The sequence below is a fragment of the Balaenoptera borealis genome, assembly GCF_965194805.1.
Source record: "Balaenoptera borealis genome assembly, chromosome: 10".
Taxonomy (NCBI): domain Eukaryota; kingdom Metazoa; phylum Chordata; class Mammalia; order Artiodactyla; family Balaenopteridae; genus Balaenoptera; species Balaenoptera borealis.
This window is the reverse complement of record NC_138874.1, coordinates 8,145,179-8,166,714: the sequence shown is the minus strand read 5'-3', so window position 1 is coordinate 8,166,714 and position 21,536 is coordinate 8,145,179. Positions and strand designations below refer to the sequence as shown.

The window sequence follows — 21,536 nt, the reverse complement described above, 5'->3', positions numbered from 1 at the left end:
TGAGTGCATCCAAATTAGGCCAGAGCTCTGAAAGAATAATTTTTAAGTAATGTAAAATAGATAATTTGAATATTTTATTCTTATCAATTATTTAACAGTATAAAGCAGCAGCTTCTAAGTTATTAAAGCAAGAGTTTCTCTGAAGGACACGATATATCTAGAGTCAAATAAATAGATTGTAATTGCAGCTGAGACAAACCATAGCGTTCTTGCTCTGAGGTCCAGATTGTTCTCCTGGGCGAGAATACAACCCCTAAAGAACTCCCACTCAGATCAGCCCAGCCCATTTTCAGTGCTGTGAGAATAATGGAAAACAAATTGTTTTAATGAACCTAAATAGTGTACGTTCATAGGCTTTTTAACTACCGTTGCTCTTTTATGTTTTAATTTACCTGATTGTATATATTCAGAAAAAGCTCATTTTTATTTCTGCTAATCCTTTCTTTCTTTCTATTTATGTATATTTCCTTCATCCACTCTAATCTTTTACTTTAACGTTCCCCCTCCTCTTTCGCTGGTTCTCAGTTCCTTTGTTTCTCCTATATTCCTGTTCCTTGCTTTCTTTTTCCTCTCTTGCTGCCAGCTCTCTCTCCTCCTGCGTTTCTTTCATTACTTTTCCTGTTGCCTCCATTTTCAACGATGTGCGGGATCCTCATGGTATATAAACTGTAGGCCAAGAGTCGCTATATCAGAGACAGAGGTACTGAGCTCACAGGTGATCTGTTAGCCCACGTCTAAGCCCTGATCTAAAAACCCAACATCTGGGCAAAGCCCAGACAAATGTGACAGAAGAGAGAGGGGCAAGGAAGCCAAGGGGGGTTGCAAAGAAGTGATTCTAATGATGGACAAGGAATCCATTCTAGGTAAGATTTAAACTGAGGACCTGTGGATGGTGACAAGTCTCCAGGTTCAGGTGTTATTGAAGAATGGCTGGAGTCAGGATACTATGGGGGGAGTTGAATGTTTGCCGTGGAGACCGCAGAGGGGATACCAGCATGTCATGGGCAGCCCAGTGGCATGCTGTGCTCTATGCGGAAGATCTTTGCTGGGAGTCAGCCTTGCCTGGCCGCTTCCTCACCCCATCTCTTGCCGAGCTGAGACTGGGCATGTTACATTCTCCGAGATCAATTTCTTTATCTGCAGAGTAGGGTGCTAACAACAGGAAACTTACATATTGTGACAGTCCCACGAGGGAAGAGCAAGTTAGACCTCTTAGCATAATTCCTGGCACAGAGTATGAATTTGGTAGCAGTTACTTTAGTCCATTTTCTCCCACCTCTTTACCCATTTACTTGAGCCCATCCTCTTTTTTGCCTGCCTTTCTCTCTCGCATAAGAAATCTTGTTCTTCAGCTAGGCATTATTTAAAACGCTACAAGTTCACTAAGACCTTAAGCAGTGTGATCACAGAACATGAGCCGTTAAGTTAGATGTTTAAGCGAACTTGAAAGTAAGACAGATATATACTATGTATAAAAATAATTAGATGTTTGTATGTGCCTATATAGATGAGATTACGTAATGGTGGAGGCCAGTAAAATGCTTTTTTTCTTGCCCCAGGTTATGGATAAATATGGAGAGTTCTATGGCCGAGACAGAATCAGCGAGTTACTTGGCATGGACAAAGCTGCCCTGGACTTCAGCGACGCCCGGGAAAAGAAGAAGCCAAAGAAAGACAGCTCCCTGTCGGCCGTGTGAGTGGTAATTCTGCTCTGTCCGAGGTCTAGGTGGAAAGGAGGAAAAAGTAATACCCTTCTGAACTTGCTAGTGCATTGATTTCCTTTCTTTCAGTGTCAGAGGAGTAGAGATGAGAGAAACAGAGAATATATAAAGTCTGCTTTTGTACTTCTGGGTATTTTTGCACTATGGAATCAGTAGGTTTAATCTATTAATTTTTGAAGGTGACTTTTTCATTATATACATAAAGCAAGAAAAAAAGATTTATCGATTTGCCTTTTTATCCCTAAATGCCACTTAAGTTGAAGTCAAAGATGCAAAAGCATAATATTTGACTTGTTAATACTTCCTGTTTGAAAAGAAGTTAGCTCCCTTTTCCAAAATAAGAAAACTATGTAGACCTTTTATTAGAAATGTTCAAAGTTCATATTCTTTGATTATAATTGTTGTGTTTTATTTAAATAGCGAAGACTTGGTATGTTGAAGTATTGTGCTGTCATACTATTACTTGGAAAGTTTATTTTAAAATGAGGCACTCTTATACAGTGCTTGCATGGAATAATATGATATAATTAGAAGGATGTAAACCAGTTGAACTGAATTCACCTGAGATTGAATTTCACATGCACGTATAGTGTTAGTATACATAAATATATGTATATATATACATCTGTATCTGTCTTGCAAATTTAATCAACTATAATTCTAGAATTACAGTTGTAAAGCCTACATGCTTTTTAAAATGTAATTTCTTATTGTAGCCACTTAACAATTTTAGAAAAAAACGTAATCGTTACCTTCCCTTATCTGTGTATTTAAGGTATCAGTCAATTAGGTATGTGATGATTTCTCTGAAAACATAAATATTTAAGGTTCTGTAGAGCAATGTTAGTTTGTCTTAGATAACTATTTTAGTTAGCATTAAAAAAAAAACATTTCGGCTGATCTCTTTGGTCATATACTTTTTATCTCTCTGAAACCTTGTTAGAGCTAGTTGGGTCTTTAAAAATAATGTGAACCCAGTTCAAAAGCAGTTAGATAAGCAAATATATAGCAAGTTATGAATTTAAATTTAAAATATTACCTGGGCACTTTAAGAAAACAAATGTGGTTCTTAAAGAAATGTGGTCACTATATGTAAGATGAAACACAGCTGGCAGCCCTTAGGCATTAAGGCCTTATGTTAGAATATCGTGTAAGGACTAGGGTGAGAGGGGGGCTGCTGAGTTTCTTACTAGCATTTTCAGACCCCTGATAACCAATGTAGAATTAAATAGTTTTACTGAATTATGCATTTTCCATGGTCATATTTGTGACTCTAGAAAATGTCTGAAAAAATAGAAGGAAAGTTTAGACTCTTTTTTTACTATGAACAAACAGTTTTAAATTAGTGGAATTTTCCACTGTTTTACATAGTAAATGTTTGCAGGTTTGACCCCTAGCAAAGTACCAAGAAATTAATGTGGCTTTTATTAATACCTTTAAATATGGATAATAAAATTAGAAGAATAAAGATCTAGTAAATAACACACATTACTAGGAAAAAATTTACAGGTAGTGTTCCTTTATTAAAGCGTTTAGAAGGATGGAGTTTTAAAAGATTATCTGTTTTCTATATGAATAGTATCTTAATGTGAACATTTGCATACAAGGATGATTCACGTATCTATGTATGCATGTATTTATTTATCAATCAAATATATAGGGCTTGGTATGTGCACATTTAAACAAGTGGCCAGCTCACCTCCTGGGGATAGAATGGCTGCCAGCAGCCAGAAAGCCTGCATGCTTCCTCATGTGTGTCTTTATGGAGTGAGAGGAGAGCTTATAATCTCAAAACCGTCTAGCAAAATTCCTCAGCTTCTGGCTTCTAGTTTACCCCTGAACCAAGCCCTGTGGCCAGGTTAACGCCAATGCCCTGATTGACCGAGATCAGCTGTGCTCCATCCCTGGGGGTGGAGTCAGCTCTGCCCAAACAGCATCACTGCCACTACTGGTGAGAAAAGAGTATTGTGTACTACAAAATACTCTTAAGGCTGTTGGTAGGAAACTTGCTACCCTAATGCATGACAGGGATGGAAAACAACTGATCATAAGAACAAACTTTTAAATAAAGTAAGAAATGACCATGGGAAGTTCAGACATCCTGATATAAACCCTTATTTTGTTTTAGATTGCTTTCATGGGAAATAATCATGCTCTCATGCAAATTATCCAATGGGTTTATTTTTTTTTTTTATCTCTTTCTTTTTTTAAGAAAAAGTATTCTTATATTGAAACCCATTGTAAATATTCATGAAATTTTAAAAAATATTATTTAATAATAAAATTAATTATAACTCAAAGACTGCTTTATTTCCTTAAAAAATTAAACCTTAACTCTAAGGGGAAAAGTCTCCTAAGAAGTCAGCTTAGATTATCAACTATTTATCATTGCACTTGTAATTTAAGATTGGCCTAATTAAAAGAAATGATTAAAGAAGTAGTTAAAGACTAAGTAAGTCTAGAGAAGCCTTTTTGAAAATAACACTAAAATTATATTATATTATTATCATATCAATTCCCTGGAATGTTGCAAAGGCTAACAAAATTATAATTTCTAGCCCCATAAACCAGTGACAAATTCTGGAAAAAAGTGAAAATTAAAAAGTATATTTTAATACATGTATATTTTAATCTGCAAAGATCATGAATATTTATGTTAAGATTCACTCATTCAACATTATTGAGAGACATTCAATGTATGATATAACGTGCTTGGTGCTGGGGATTTCACAGACTAGTGAGGAAGGCATCAGTACACATACATACATACACACCTATGCCTGAAAAACAACATGGGAAACGATTATAAAGGGAGGTGTCTACAAAGCGCTATGGGAACCAAGGGGAAGGGTTAAATTCCTTCTTGGATAGAGAAGGAAGTAGAGAAGGGGCATTTCTGAAAACGATAGGAAACAAAAACAAAATGAATAAGCCCTTTCATTGGCAAAATCAGTACAGTTGTAAAACAAGCGTGGACATTTATGCAAGTTTTTATTAGTTGAACTAAAAATTACTCTGTTGGGATGCAATTATGAATGTATAATGAAAGTTAGGGAGGAAACTTTCGATTTACCTATGTTAGTTAATTTAGTAGTTTCCAGGAATAATTGTCACATATAAAGTGTTTATTTTATATTTATTGTAGGAAAAGGTCAGAAAGAAAAGACTATTTTTAAGTAATAGAGACATAGTGATGCTTTGTTGTATTTTCCAAGATTCCTCTTAAAAAAAAAAAAAAAAATCACAAAACTCTGGAGTACATTTTCCAGCAGAGCTCCCAGCTCTTCCTGGGCTCCAGAACTAGAACTAATCTCCTGCGATGGTTGCCAGCCCTGCCGCATGGAGAGTGAATGACGGTAGTCTTTTGCAAGCCTGTGAGTCTCTGCTTCATGTACATATCTACAAATTCTTTTTTCTTGTCTTTCCAGACTGAACTCTATTGATGTGAAGTATCAGATGTGGAAACTAGGAGTCGTTTTCACTGACAATGTAAGCCAACTTCATTACCACAAAGTAAAACGCACTCTGATTAGATGAGTTTGTTGGGCTTCAGTGGCTGGAAAGATGGCTGTTTAAGAAAGCTACTTAAATATCAGTTCGTTTAATACTGACCACATCTGAGAAAGACCCACAGAAATATATGATTAATCAGCCCATATCTCATTCCATTTCTTTCAGTAGCTGAAAGGTTAAAATGAAATTATATTTACATGAGAAAATGAAATGGAGATGCAAATTCGTGTGTATTTTCATTCAGATTTTAGTTGAGCAATCGCATTCTTCAAAATTTTTATAGATGTTAGAAAGTTCTAAATAAATTTTTAAAAGTTTTTTTTAACATTAATTGCGATCCATTTGTTTCTGCCAAATAAAGTACATTAAATTACTGTGCTCTTTTTCTTGATGGATCCTTCTTTTATCAAAGAGCATAAGAGCCTCTGAGTTAGGCATAGGACCCACGTATATATCCAAATATTATGAAAAAAAATCACCCGTGACTAAAAGCCACCAGCTGTCAAGGCAGAGAATCACATTATACTACCTCGTTGGCTCAACAGCATGACATTTTTGATTCTTAGAAATTCCAGTTTAAATAACTGTTACTGTCAATTGTTTTTGTGCTACCATTTGCTGGCTATGGGAAGTTGCCAGAGAGAATCATGGAACATGGCTGAATAGATGGACTACAGTTTTTGCTGTTAGATGTCAGCCCATCCCCTCATTACTGCTTCTTAATTCTTTCACCGTCTTCTCACAGCCCCTACAGAAAGGATCGTAAGAACCTCCCCTAAGGCCTTCTGCTGTTCTTGCTGCTGTGCTTTCTTCCTTGGACATCTCATTTAGTCTCAAAATCTCACTCTAATTTTAGCACTTTTATAGTGAACCTTAGTTCCATTCTCCTAAAGACCTGTGACAGCCCTCCCCCAAATACTGCTGCCTCTATCCCCACCCTGCCTCAACCAGCCGTGGGCCCAGAACTCTGGGTATCTTAGAGAACCCTGTGGAGAGCTCAAAATCAAGTCTTGAAGTATCTTTTAGGACTGTCAACTGTTAGTAAGGTGTCTTGCAGCTAACTTCTCATCTAACAATAGAAGCAACTCCCCTGAGTAAAAAGGAGGCCACCCCAACTCAGCCACATGTGGCAACATCTGGAGACACTCTTGGTTGTCGTGACTGGAGCGGGGGAGCGCTACTGCCAGCAGCTAGTGAGTAGAGACCAGGATGCTGCTAGCTAACCATCCTACTATGCGCCCGATAGCATCCACCACCAAGGGTCATCTGGCCCAAACTGTCAATAGTTGACATTAGTCAGTTGCTGTTGAGTAGTAAGTCAATACATTTTTCTCTGTCGGAGGATAAGTAAAAAGAGCCACTCCGATATAAAGGAGAGAATGGCACTGAACCTTGCAGAACAGCTAAAGCAAAATAAAATACACAAACAAACTGATATAACTGATTGGAATTATATAAATCTTCAATCTAAGAAGATAAAGTCAGTGGAGTGGTTATCATAGAATGAGAGCAGAGTAGTTTTTGACAAGAGTATGTATTCTATTTTCTGAGATTATTTTCTCTCATTTTGTCTTAATAGTCCTTCCTCTACCTTGCCTGGTATATGGCCATGTCCGTTCTCGGGCACTATAACAACTTTTTTTTTGCCGCTCATCTTCTTGACATTGCTATGGGATTCAAGACGTTAAGAACCATCTTGTCATCAGTCACACACAATGGCAAACAGGTAAAAGTTTATGTTTTCCTCCCCCTGCAAAAACTGAAAAAGCAACAAATATTCTAACAGAAGTTAACACCAAACCTCAAATGACAGTGTACAGTTTTAAAGACTTTTGTGAAGAGAGGATCTGTACTTTTTCTCCTATAGACCATGCAGATTTGTAGTTTGAGAGCCCCTAGACCTACATTCAAGTCTTGGCTTGATGGATAAGCTGTGTGACCTTGGATAAATTATTTAGTGATCTTTTAAATCTCAACTCCCTCATTTTGTAAAATGAGTACAATAAAAGTACCTACCTTATAGGGGTTTTGTGAAAATTAAATAAAAACAGAAATGTGGAGGTCTTAGCACAGGCTCCAGCACATTAAACACTCAGGAAGATAGTTATTATTTTGTTCCTAATATGATATCTCCTGTATCTGATACTGTGGCTAAACCAAAATATGTTGCAACATCCTAACACACTAGTTATATTAGTAATAAAACCTGAGATGCTACATTCTTAATTTAATATCGTATTTTAAAACTGGATATTCATGGGCTCTTTTCTCCACTTTTAAATTGCACAAAAGGAATAATAATGTTTCACACTTGACAAGGTCATGCTTACTTGGAGAAAAGCTGGCTTAATTCCAGATAATCAGCTTATGTTCTAATACAACCCATTTGTAATGTTAAAACTTTCATTATTAATAAACTTATCAATTCAGTCTCTATTTATCAAGTGTCCAGTGGGAGGTAACACACTCTATGTTAGTTATTTAGAATAACAGAGTCCTTCTTTTCCAGAATTTTATAATCCAGTGTATTTTAAAATCAGTGCCCTTCCCAAAACCTTGAACTGTGTCCATGGTTAAATTCACATTATCATGACCTTCAGTTTTCTAAATTTCAGCACAATGTTCTTATATATGTCACTCTAGTTTCTGAATATGAGTATGATATGCATGGCACGTCATGAGTCTGGTGACAAAAAGTGTACTATGCATATTCATCAGTCAATTAAGTAAATTGGTTTTGAGCTCCCAGTATGTTCGAAGAACTGGAGATGCGAAATCTGTGGAGTATTTTCACACAAAAAGTCTGGCACTACTCTCAATTTCTAAACTTTTATTTCTAAACTTTATTCCTTCTCTTTTTGAGGTATCAAACTTTCATTTGCAAAGATATATAGAGCTTAAATAGCCCTTATAGGTAAAACACGCAGAAATTTACAGTGGCCTTATACTTAATTTATAGAAGTGAATTAAGCCCTCTATTAAGACAACATGTTTTTTCCAGATAATTATGAAGTGATTTTTAAAAGACTTAATATATGCTGCCACAGTTAAGAACACCAGGGGTATGTTGTAATCAGAGGAAGTAGACATAAAAAATAATGCATTTTAGTGTGTTTAGAACTTCTGTGATAGAACCAGAAATATATTTTTACCACCTTGGTGAAAGTCATATTTAAAAAATATACATATTCATATACAAATTCTATGTATATTCATATATATACATATTCTATAAAATATATGTTTATATATACATACATATATATGCATATATATACATGTATGTAAAGTATACTTTGGAATTAAAGAAAGATTACATAGAGCTGAAGAAAGACCTTTCAAACTCTGACTTTTATTTATACGTTGAGAAAATTAGCCTTCAAAATAGTGTTATTTATTAGCTATTAAAGTGTCTTTCCCTTTGATCATTGGTTTATGTTAACAAAGCCAGACTTAGTTTTTTTTTTTTTTTTAATATTTATGATACACATTATTAACAGTCGTGCATTTCCAGATGTTAGAAACAATTCCTATTTAGTTTTAGGATGTGACTGAAAGAAAACGTGATTTACAACCCCTCTTACTATCATAACAAAAATGAGAGAGTTTTTGTTAGGAATGTAAATTATTTAAAGGGAATAGAACTTATAAAAAGAGAGAATGTATTTAATGTAGTATCTACTACCAAATATTTAGATGATAGAAAAATGAACATATTAAGCTGCTTATTATTATTAATATCAATTTGGATATGAAACTAAATCAGAGTTTTATTCATATTCTAGTTATAGTATGCATTTATTAGCCAATTAAGTAGTCAAGTTTTATATAAAATAAACTGGCAACTTGATAAAATATAGAAACTATGAAAATAGATTTCCCCACTGGGGGGATAAGAAAGGTATGAGGTGTGGATTCCATTAGCTTTTAGTCAGTAAATCCACTGACTTATATTTCTAATATATGTTCAATGTCACATTGCTTTCCAGCTTGTATTAACCGTTGGCTTATTAGCTGTTGTCGTATACCTATATACTGTCGTGGCATTCAATTTTTTCCGAAAATTCTACAATAAAAGTGAAGATGGCGATACACCGGACATGAAATGTGATGACATGCTAACGGTAAGTTCATACACTTTGATCTCCTATGAATGAAAAAAATTCTCCTGCTTCTTCAACCCAAGGAATTGTGTAGTTATTCTTTAACAGTGAAAAACAGAAAATAGTGTACACAGGAAAAAGTTGTGTGGCTTTTTAAAGAATTGATGATTTTCATTTTTTGTGGAACAGTTTCTGCCAATTTTGCACATCTACTGCATCAGCCTGATAATTAGTAGAATCTTGAGTAAAGTCCTTAGAACTGGAAGGATTAATGTAAACACTTTAGCCTGTTGTTCATATATTCTAGGACAGCAGGTAAAATTGTTTCCTTGTAGAAGGTTTAGGTGTTTGTTCACCTTAATGACTTGAACTGAAATTACTGAAGTCCAAAAATATCTCTTTTATATTGAGTATCCTGGGTTAAATTACCCTTTTAGTCTTGGTTTTAAAATCAACAGATGTTAAAGATTTCATATTGCTTTACCACTCTTCTATAACCTGCATCTCTAATATGACAAATCAGAAATTACCATATATGAGACGCTAGACTGGGAAGGGGAAAATTAGACAAAATACTTAACCTCTAGCTGGAAAGAGATGAATCCTTCAGTGAGCTCCAAATTGAGATACCTACACAGTTGGGGGCTGGTGTAAAAAGAGATGGACATCATGATGCTAAAATTGCTCTAGAAAAAATAAACATCTCAAAGGAGTAGTGACAAAGACCTACTAATATTATAAAGACTAGTAATTAAGACAGTTTTTGTCCTAGAGAATGACAGATCAATGGAATACAGTCTAGAAAGAGATTCAGATACACATGGAAATTAAAAGTATGATAAAAGTGGCCTTAGAAATTATGAAATGAAAAATAATTCAATAAATGGTATTGGTACCATGAACATGCTGTTAGGAGGAAACTGCTAAAAGTGGATGCCAACCAAGTTCTTTACATCAAAATAAATTCCAAATGAAATAAATCTTCCAGTGAAAAAAGAAAGAAAAATGAAAGTTAGGATTTGACTTGTGAAATAATAACAATTTTTTTTTATAGATTTATTTATTTATTTATTTATTGCTTGCTTGCTTGCTTGCTGTGTTGGGTCTTCATTGCTGCACGCGGGCTTTCTTTAGTTGCAGCGAGCGGGGGCTGCTCTTCGTTGCAATGCGTGGGCTTCTCATCGCGGTGGCCTCTCTTGTTGCGGAGCACGGGCTCTAGGTGCGTGGGCTTCAATAGTTGTGGTGCGTGGGCTCTAGAGCGCAGGCTCAGTAGTTGTGGCTCACGGGCCCAGTTGCTCCGCGGCATGTGGGATCTTCCTGGACCAGGGCTTGAACCCGTGTCCCCTCCATTGGCAGGCAGATTCTTAACCACTGCACCACCAGGGAAGCCCCATAACAACAATTTTTTAATGGGGAAAGGTCTTTCTGAACATGACATAAAACCTAGGGTCCATGTAAGCATAAAAGATTACTTTAAAAAGGAATAATTATAAGGAAAATCTTAAATGCAGATGACAAGCTAGCAAAAATATACTGAACACTATAACAAAGGGCCAGTTTCTTTAATTTACAAAGTCTTTGTCACAACTGAGAGAAGAAATAACAAGCCAAGAAAAATAAGCAAATTATATGACTAGACAATTCACTATAAAATAAGTTGAATCAGCTTATAAATATGGAAAGATGCTCAGCCTCTATCATATTGATACTTTAAAAAGTGCAAATCAAAACAATCAGTTGCCACCTTTACCTATCAGGTTTGCAAAATATTAAAGTTTGTTAATACCCAGAGTTACTGAATTGATTGAAAAACTGGCACCTTCATGAACACTGTTGGGAATTTAAAATAACACAACAATTTGAGAGAAATTTTATAATATCTATTGAATTTTTAAGTGTACTTACCCTTTGACTTGTCAGTTCTATTGCTAGTAATTGACCTGTTTATTCACAAATATGCCTCGCTATATTCAAGGATATTAGCTGCTATAACAAATTGAAAATAATATAAATTATCATCTATAGAGTCTTGATTAAATAAATTATGGTAAATCCATATAATGGAAAATATGTAGCTTTTTAAAATAGTAGAGAAATCTGTACATGCTGATATGGAAAGATGTACAAATTATACTTAAGTGGGAAAAAAAAGATCAAAAGGATCCTAACTGTACAAGATGATACACACACATATGCTAGAATGTATATAATAGGTATGCTAGAATACACATACTGTTTTTCTGGAAGAATACATAAGAAACTGTTAACAAGAGTTCGTACAGGAAGTAGGACCACAAGTCAAGGAGAGAGAAAACTTGTGCGCCGGGAGACTGACGGGTCACTAGTAGTAACCTCCACCAGAGTCGCTAACGGGGGACACTTTGCCCCCCCCTCGCTGCTTCCCCACATCCCTACTGTACCATTCCAGGCCCAGTGAGGAAGGTACTTTAGAGATCCTTCATCTCCTCTTCTGTGTGCTGCCTTTAATACCACCTTGTCTCTCTGTCCCATGGCCCTGAAGACTTGGGGGAGCGGCTGGCCAGATGCAGGGAGGGGAGCAGAGGGCTGGAGGAGGCAACAAGGCACAGAGGAGGGTCAGTGAGGACTAACGGTAGGCACTTGTGCCTGCACTGACTCCGGGGAGATGCATTTATATTCCAGGAGAATCACCCCAATGGGTCTAAATCTCAAAATTCACCAGCCTCAGGTCAGAAAGTTGTCCGGCAGTCGTTCATTCCCAGAGGGTGTGATGTTCAGTGAACCGCTCACGATTGGTGGAAAGTAGGGAGGGTTTCAGATGGGGATGTGCAGTGGCCTGGGTTACACGGTGGGAACAACGTGTGACTTGCATTCGCCTCTCCTACCACAGTAGGACCCCCAAAATATCCTGGTCTCTCACTCTCACATCATGAGTCGTATCTGACCCTGTTCAAGTTGCCCTAATAGTATTCTTATATGACTACATTTTGCATCTTGCTCTCAGGATGTTTCCACTGCTTTTGTTAATTTTGTCAATGGATTTATTATGAGAAGAATCCGTGCGTTATTTGAACAAGAGGTGGGTTAGGAAGACCACTGCCTTTACCTGGTTGATTTTACCCAATGACAGGGAAATGTATAAAGAAGATAGAGAAGCTTGCCTCACTTTAGGATGACGAAATTGGCTTCTTGATGTTTTCATCTGTGGGCTTGGGACTGAGCTACAGCCAGGATTTTGTTCAGTTTCAGGAATTTCTGTCTGTATGGGTGAGACTGCCTCTGACCAGCTCTGTTGTAGGTATTTCTGTCTCTACAAATAACAATGAACAGATCTTGCCTTTGGCTGAGCTGAGGTTGGAGGCATCATAAGTTTGCATCTTAGGTGTTTCTTTCTTGAAAAAGAAAACTCAGTTCCAGGATACAAACTACACCTCGGCTCCTACCTCTTTCATAATTAGGCACCGCTGTCAATCAGTCGAACCAGACAGGAGTCTGCGTACTTTTGCACAGTCCATTTCCAGCTGATTGTTCTTAACAACTATTGTGTCAGAGGCCACATTACCTAGGTTAACCTTTCAATTTTAGATCTAAAAACCCCTTTTAATTTGCCTCTTACTAATGCTTGTGCAGGGAGGTTTTGAAGAAGCCATAGCCACTTAAAATGTAAGTAATCACTGACAGTAATGTTCATTAAAAGTGGAGGCTTAGTAAAACCAAACAGCTAGCAAGACAGAATTATGGAGTAGCAGGTGGTCAGATTTCATTGTTTTAATTCCCCAAAGAGAATCCTTTCTTTATGCCAGTCTCCTTAGCATTTCTTTTTCAAAGAGTGAAGTCTAGTATTCTCATCTGAGATAGGTTTTCCTCACTCACGTCGTATTTTATTGCTGTCATCCTGAGTTCCCATCGCATTTGTTGTTTCAGGTTGTTTCTTCGGGTCTCAGAGAACATTGTAGGTTTTACAGGGGACGTAATTCACCTGCCAGTGTTTCATAACTTACAGCAGGTGGCACTGTAGCCGCAGTTTTGCAGAGTCAGTGATGATTCACACTTAAATTTCTTTTCTTCTTTCTTTACTTACTTATTTATTTGGAATCACAGTGTTTCGAGCCAGAGAATCTAATTAAACCAGCCATAACCTGATAGGATTTGAACCTCTTCACCAAGAATGTAGGAGAAGAAATTGAAAAGTAATCTAAAGTTCTCAAGTCCAGGGCAAAAAGCTGATTGCAGCTAGAGAGCCAGGGAGACTGATGTGGCATATATAAGAGCATTCATCTCAAAAGGAGTGGTTTTCAGCCTCAAATGCCCAGAGGAATCACCAGGAAAACTCTCTGTAAATCTACAGATCTTCAAGACCAACCCCAGATCCCTTGAGTCAGAAACTGTAGGAAAGGTATCAAGACCTGTGTATTTTGGAAAAAGCTTTCCAGGTGGTTGAGCTAAAAAGTATACTCCTAGGGAAGTAACCTGCTTAAGTAGTTGTTCTAAAGTACTTATTTTACCCTATCTTCTCAACGAATAATCTGTTTTCTCTCTTTCTCTTTTTCTCTCCCTGTGTCTGTTTCTCTCCCCACACCCGCCTTTTTTTTGGCCCAGGTAAAGATCTTATAAGGATCTTCACCAGTCCACTAGAAACTGTTACTCTTCAGTGTCCCCTAAAGGCAACAAAAACAATGATTAACCCCAGAATGTATCAGTTTAGGAGGTGGATGGGGGGAAAGTCACAGAATATTAAATCTTGAGAATTAGCAACTGCCTTGTCCCCATTTCTGTAGCACCAGGCACCTTCCTCCCTCATTACTCAGGTCCTCTGAAGAAAGCAGTGTAACTTTTTGCTGCCCAGCATTGCTCCTCCAGCTCTTATTATCAGGTTGAATCTGATTCTCTGAAAAGGAAGGTAGATGAAAGGACTTCCCTTTTCAGGCGCAGAATGGTAATCTGACAGCCTGCCGCCTCCTGTGACTGGCTGGTCACCACATTTCCTCCTACTCCACCACAGCAGCCATGGCCCTGCTATTTCTGGTGAGAATTTCTGATAATGAAGGAGAAGGTTGGGAAAATCAATATCAAAATCCCACTGGTGAACTGTGCATTTTATTCTTTTTCACTTTGGTATCTTATTAAGCCTAACTAAGCACATCCACAAAACTCCACCTCTCTTTTCACAGCATGACCATATTTCATTTTAATGAAATATGGTGGAACCCCCTCCTCAAAATTCTTAGTGCTATCATAGAATGAAGGCGAGCAGTGAGATGCAGATATTGCCAAGAGAGGCCAAGTGGCTGACGAGAGATCTAAAAAGAAGGAGACATTTACTTTGGTAATTTAGCCTCATTCCATGGTCTTGTTTTCAACTTTAATGTCTAGAAAGTAAAAGTGAATCATTTGCCTGAGGACAGACTCACATTAACCAGACTCCTAAGAGTCAGATGTATCAGTCAGAATACCAACATTCCACTCATTAAAAGTTCAAGCAACAAGTTGATAGTCTCTTCTCTATAGAAAAACGCTATGGGCAGAGCCAAATTATAATCCAAAAGTCTTGGTCCGCAGGAATTAGCAAGAGGAATTATCTAGACCATCTTAGTCACATACATATCAAATAAGCGGGCTTGGAGAGCTAGGGCATTCCAGGACCTGCACAGGGAACTGCAGTGATCCACTGTTGGCCCACTATGGCTATTAGTGTGGGGAGTCAAAGGGCCAGAATTTGACATGGAGAAATGCCAGACCACAGCCAGGTAGATTGTCCAAATTAAGTCGCCAGCCGAAGGGGGCAGGGGGAGGATTATAAACAAAGCTAAGAATGGGAAAGCCAGGAAAGGATGGCCTATGTTAGTTCACTAAGTAAAGAGTAGGCAGCTGCAATAATAATTCTATTTCCTGTAGCCACAGTTAATCACATGTGTGGGCAGATTTGGAGAAAAACATATAACCCCCAATTTTTCTTAATAAAAATAAGAAATGCATGTGGTAAAAACTAATTCCAACAGTATGCAAGAATATACAGGGAAAATAAAACTTTCTCTACCCACAAATCCACCATTAACAGTTTCAAGCACTGTTTTAGACAAACAGTTCTAAGAAATTAATGCCATGTCCTGAGGGCTTTTTTTAAATGTCTTCAAATTTTTATTTCTAAAGATTGATTCAGTAGGTGGTACCAGGAATCCAGAATGTTTAAGCCTCCAGGAGATGTGAATGCAAGATTAAGTTTAGGCACCATTGGTCTCATCAGGCTGTCTGTAAAACAGGACTCTCCTGGCCTCTCTGTAAGAGAGACCCCTTTCCCTGGGCTCCAGAACAGTTCTGGGGTGTGATGCTCTTTGCTTATTGCATCCTAGACTGACCAACCTCTTTTCTGAGTGACCCAATCTTTTTTTTTTTTAATTTTATTGAAGTATAGTTGATTCACAATGTTGCATTAATTTTTGCTGTACAGCAAAGTGATTCCAGTTATACATATGTATATATTCTTTTTGTATTCTTTTCCATTACAGTTTATCACAGGATATTGAATATAGTTCCCCTGTGCTGTACAGTAGGACCTTGTTGTTTATCCATCCTATATATAATAGTTTGCATCTGCTAATCCCAAAGTAATCCATCCCTCCTCCAACTCCCCCAGCCTTGGCAACCACAAGTCTGTTCTGTGTGTCTGTGAGTGTGTTTCTGTTTTGTAGCTATGTTCATTAGTGTCATATTTTAGATTCCGCCTATAATTGATATCATATGGTATTTGTCTTTCTCTTTCTGACTTACTTAGCTTAGTATGACAATCTCTAGTTGCATCCATATTGCTGCAAATGGCATTATTTCATTCTTTTTATGGCTGAGTAATATTCCATTTTGTGTGTGTGTGTGTGTGTGTGTGTACCACATCTTCTTTATCCATCCGTCAATGGACTTTTAGGTTATTTCCATGTCTTGGCTATTATAAATAGTGCTGCAGTGAACATGGGGATGCATGTATCTGTACGAATTACAGTTTTGTCTGGGTATATGCTCAGGAGTGGAATTGCTGGATCATATGGCAACTCTAATTTTAGTTTTTTTAAGGAACCTCCATACTGTTCTCCATAATGGTTGTACAAATTTACATTCCCACCAACAGTGTAGGAGGGTTCCCTTTTCTCCACACCCTCTCCAGCATTTGTTATTTGTATTGATAGATTTTTTTAATGATGGCTATTCTGACCGGTGTGAGGTGGTACCCTATTGTAGTTTTGGTATGCATTTCTCTAATAATTAGTGATGATGAGCATCTTTTCATGTGCCTTTTGGCCAGCTGTCTGTTGTCTTTGGAGAAATGTCTATTTAGGTCTTCTGCCCATTTTTCGATAGGGTGGTTTGTTTTTTCCTTATTGAATTGTATGAGATGTTTGTATATTTTGGAAATTAAGCCCTTATCAGTCACATGATTTGCAAATATTTTCTGCCAGTCCATAGGCTGTCTTTTTGTTTTGCTTATGGTTTCCTTTGCTGCGCAAAAGCTTATAAGCTTGATTAGATGCCATTCGTTTATTTTTGCTTTCACTTCTATTGCCTAAGTGACCCAACCTTTATTTAATTCTGTTCATTAAATTCCAGGCGTCTGACTTAGATGCAGAATACAAAAAGTTTCCTATCAGTAATTAGCTGTTGAACTATGGGCATTTTGGTGTCATCTTGCTGCCTATTCTTTGCCTGAACTTTATGCTCTTTAAAATGACCTGAGAATCTGAGGTCTGTTTGAGCCGTTCTCCATGAGAACAGCTGACCAGTCATAACTTTTCACTCCTCAGTCATCCCACAAGTGATTTTTGAGTACCTATCATGTGCTGGACATTGTTTAGGCACTGATGATAGAGTAGTAACCCAAGTAATTCTTCTTATAATGGGACTAATTCTAGTGGAGTGAGAGAGATCATAAAACATCAAATGAAAAATAAGTTGGAGATACAAGTCTGGAATTCAGGAAAGAGACCCAAGGTGTAAACAGAAATTTTTTGAAGTAATTAGCACAGATGATATTTAAGCATGAAACTGGAAAAGTTCCCCAAGGGAGTGTCCTAAAAGAAACAAAAAGTCAGAGAACCCAATCCTGGGCATTAGTTCATGAAGAGAGAGGGAGATGAGGAAGAACCAGCCAAGGGGGCTGAGAAGGAATGACCAGAAATGTAGGAGAAAACCAGAGGAGTGTGGTGTCTCAGTGAGTGAAGATGCTGTTTTGAGGTCTTTGCCCCGTTCGTTAGGGTTACGGCAGACAGTGTTTTCTGTTTTGCATTGATGGGTGACATCAGCTGGGTAAATGGGAGTGTCTCGAACAGTCTGAGGAGGCCTCATGGAAGAAGGATTATTCACTGAGGCGCTGAAGGATGAGTAGGTTCTAATGGGATACAAATGGGAAAGAATATTGCAAGGTAAGGAGAATATGCAGGCAGAGATCTAGAATCAGGAATACTGTATTTGGAGGAGGCATGGGTAGAGGAGAGGGCACTGCTTGGGAGCAGTCAGAGACCAACTTAGAGAGGGGAAGTATGGCTAAATCAGAGGGCCTGGAATGGAGAGTGTGGACTTATCCTAAATAAAGATAAAACCCGAGATGCTTAATCCAGTGGTCCTGATGTTGCCCCCCCAGAGGACGCTTGGCAATGTCTGCAGACATTTTTGATTGTCTGTGGGGTGGGGCGCTACTGGCATCTAGTGAGTAGAGGCCAGAGATCCTTCTAACAAACATATGCTACAGTGCGTAAGACAGACCTGACAACAAAGAATTATCTGGCCTAAAATGTTAATGGATTTGAGGCTGAGAAACCCTACCCCAAAGCGCTTTACTGCACCCCTCTTTTTTTGGCAATGGACACTTGCAGCTGTACATGTTGTTGGTTGCTTTAAAGTTTCAGAGTTTAAACAATGAGCTGCTATTTCTTCCCTGCCTCTCTCATTTTTCTTTACTCTAGACATTAAAGTTAAAAAATTTTCACATTATATTCCAGTGTGATAGATGAGAGGATGGTAAGTGTTAAGTTTGGTTTTTTCCTCACTTAATTTCTAACATTCCATCCAGTTATACAATGGACTTTTACTTCCCCATTCCTTTGTCTGTGATGCTCACAAAAAACTGAACAGTGCAATTAAATATAGTTTTGTGGCCCTTACTGTGATCTTAATAGGATAACCTTATGCCTGATGCTAGTGAGGTATTTTTCATTTCCTGCAAAGTATGACAGCAGGTGCTAAGCAGGCAGCACAGAGTTTTGTTTAAAAGACAGCAGAATTTAAGAGCCAAGTGTTTGCATCACAATTACAGATACTGAAACAAAAAGAGGTGATGTAGAAGGCAAAGATGCTCATCATTTCCACAGTGAAGATTAGGAACAAGAGAGAGAATCTTAGGTGTGTTGAGTATAAAAATGGGCAGTGGTCCTCCAGGAAGTGAAGCCATTCCTCTCTTTTCCAGTGCTATATGTTCCACATGTATGTCGGGGTACGTGCCGGAGGGGGTATCGGTGATGAAATCGAAGACCCAGCCGGCGATGAATATGAGATCTATCGAATCATCTTTGACATCACCTTCTTCTTCTTTGTAATTGTCATTCTCTTGGCCATAATACAAGGTAAGCATCATCCTCAAGAAGATCTAGAATTTGACCTACATATTGTTGAAGCTAACATTAAAAGACAGGGTAAGAATGTCAGGTGTTTCCTAGAAAAGCCAAATGGAACTCTTCCGTTCAGTGTTTCTTCATTGGAAATCTGTAGAGGGAAAAACAAAGCAGCAAGGGACCCTGCTCTAGCGGGGAGATGGATACAGGTTTCTTTGGCCTCCTTTCAAATAACAGAACGGGAAGAGCACTTTCCTGGGTCTGATTTCCCGCCCTGCCGCTGCTGACCTTTACAACTAGTGGTGGGTGAGCCATTTAGCCTCTTTGGGTCTATCACATGGAAATTATATAAAGCTCTAAACCATGGGTTATTGAAAAGATTTCTTTAAAAATGATGTCTGTTCCGTGTGCCCTGGGAGCAGAATGTTGTTTTTCACATTTGAAGGAACTGAGCCATAGTAAGTCTAAGTAACTTGGCTGACGTGTACAGCTGAAAAGTGTCAGGGTTGGAATCCAAACGCACAGGGTCTGGACCCAGAGCCGTCACGTGCAACCACCGTGCCATGTTGACCCATTCGATCTTCCTTTTACTCCAAGGAACTTGGAGCGGGTGGTTTTTTTCCTCTCCTTTTATTCCAAGGTAACTTTTTTTTCCCTCAGAAAAATCACTCATGTTGTCTTCTTCTGCTTACACATTTATCCTAGCTTGAATTAAATGTCTATAAATGGGACATTATCCTCTAAATTCCACAGGCAAAAAAATGATACCCTTTTTTCAGTGAAGTACAGGAACGCGTTTAAAGGATTCATAACCCTTCCTTTATGTCTTTATTGAGTGTAACAATAATGTGTTTAGAAGAGGGCAAAGTCATATAAAACACTTGGAAGAAAACGTACAGCCCGGCAAGTCACAGGAGAAAAGGGAACTAAGCAGCAGGAAGCCGTTAGTTGCTGATTGCTACAGTTAATAACGTTACGGAAAGTTTATTGATGACGAACTTGTGAAAAAAATGATTTGAGGCGAATTCCTTACAGTTAACATGGGCATGTTTGATTTGCAAATTAGCACTTGAAAATCTCATTAGTGGCATTTTCTGTACTTTATGACCGTAAATCTCCATTGCTCCTTCTTGGCGCGAAGCAGGTAGTAACATACCATTTGCTGATGCCAAGGTAACCCAAGGTCTTTCCTGCTGTCCCTTCATTTTTAAACCCCTTTTCAGGCAGTATGTGTGTGCCCTGGGAACTGCATGTCTGTCTGCCCCCCAAAGAGAGAACGCTGCTGCCCTCGTAGGAGTATCCAGTGCGCTCACATCTTCTGCCAAGCTCCGAGCATCTCCCAGTGTCACGGTCCCGTTCCTTGGGAGGCTTAGCCAGGGGGCTGTGAATTTCATTATCCTTCTCTGGTTGATAGATTAAATCCCGTCTTTACTGAACACTAGGTTTAATTATCGATGCTTTTGGGGAACTAAGAGACCAACAAGAACAGGTCAAAGAAGACATGGAGGTGAGTCTCTCCGTTTCTGACTCTGCGTTTCTGTTGTTGTGGACACTGCCTGTCCCCACTGTCTTTTATCAAAGAATGACGGCTGTGGGAGCAGGGGGAGGGACATGAACAATGCATGGCTTCACTGGCCTGTTTTCGATTCAGGCAGTACCCAGAGTTGAGCACTGTTGCTAGGCTGTGTGGTGGGCGCCAGGTACATACAAACAGTAGTGTGGCGCCATCTGCCCCTCCAGGAGGGGGAGACCATTCATTCAAAGTGGTGGATCCGCTGACAAATAAGTAGACAGGACATCATGAGCAGTGTGGTGAGCCCTTTATAGGAGGAAACCCTGAGTGCCGGGGTCTCTGGGGCTGGTGTCTAACTTCCTCTTGTATGATCAGGGGCGTACTTAAAAGAAGGGATGCCCAAGCTGAGGCCTGAAGATTGCAGAGGTGTGGATTTGAGAGAGAGAGAACGCACAGGCCAGTTCAGGCCACCTCCCCACCCCGACGTGCCCCACCATGTCCATCACCAGGGGTGCCATTCACATTGGATTCTGTGAAAACGTCACCGCCTGACGTTCTGTATACCAAGACTCTGATTTTAGGGAATTTGATATGCAGATTTTTTTTTCTTGGAAGCATAACTGGTTCAGGATGAAGCATTACTTACTTTCTAGTAATGGGGCTGGAGAAGAAGGCCAGCTAATTAAGAGCCTAATCATGCATTTGAGAAATTTACAGTGTAACTTACAGGCTGGGAAACAAGAAAAGGGTTTTCAAGAAAAGGGTTTTAAGCAGGGCAGTGAGGTGATCAGATTTTACATTTTAAAAAGATAACCATGGATTAAAATGGAGGAGTGAGCTCGACACTGGCACACCCAGGGACAGGGAAGCAGCTGTCAGCATTTTCTAGGTAGGAGATGATGCAGGAGCCAAATGGATTCAAGCAGTACTTCGGCATGAAAAGAACTTGGTGACTGGCCAGATGCAGAGGATGAAGAGTTTGGAGCAAGCGGGGATGTTACTGAGGTTCCGTCCAGCATGAGCCTCTAGGAAGAAGCATGGTGGCTCAGTTACACACACAGTGACCGAGAGAGGTAACAAAGAGGAAGGGCAGTTTCCTGGGGAAAGCCGTTAA

General features: G+C 38.6%; 1 protein-coding gene across 6 annotated transcripts in view; it reads left to right on the top strand.

Annotated features, from left to right (window-relative positions):
• Window positions 1-21,536, top strand: part of RYR2 (ryanodine receptor 2) — a 777,004-nt gene that overhangs the window by 742,436 nt on the left and 13,032 nt on the right. For all 6 annotated transcript variants that reach the window (XM_082407544.1, XM_082407541.1, XM_082407542.1 and 3 more), the window contains 6 exons: window positions 1,560-1,693; window positions 5,150-5,210; window positions 6,814-6,960; window positions 9,224-9,358; window positions 18,765-18,921; window positions 20,352-20,416. In XM_082407544.1, coding sequence (XP_082263670.1) covers window positions 1,560-1,693; window positions 5,150-5,210; window positions 6,814-6,960; window positions 9,224-9,358; window positions 18,765-18,921; window positions 20,352-20,416 — 699 coding nt within the window. The remainder of the gene's footprint in view (window positions 1-1,559; window positions 1,694-5,149; window positions 5,211-6,813; window positions 6,961-9,223; window positions 9,359-18,764; window positions 18,922-20,351; window positions 20,417-21,536) is intronic.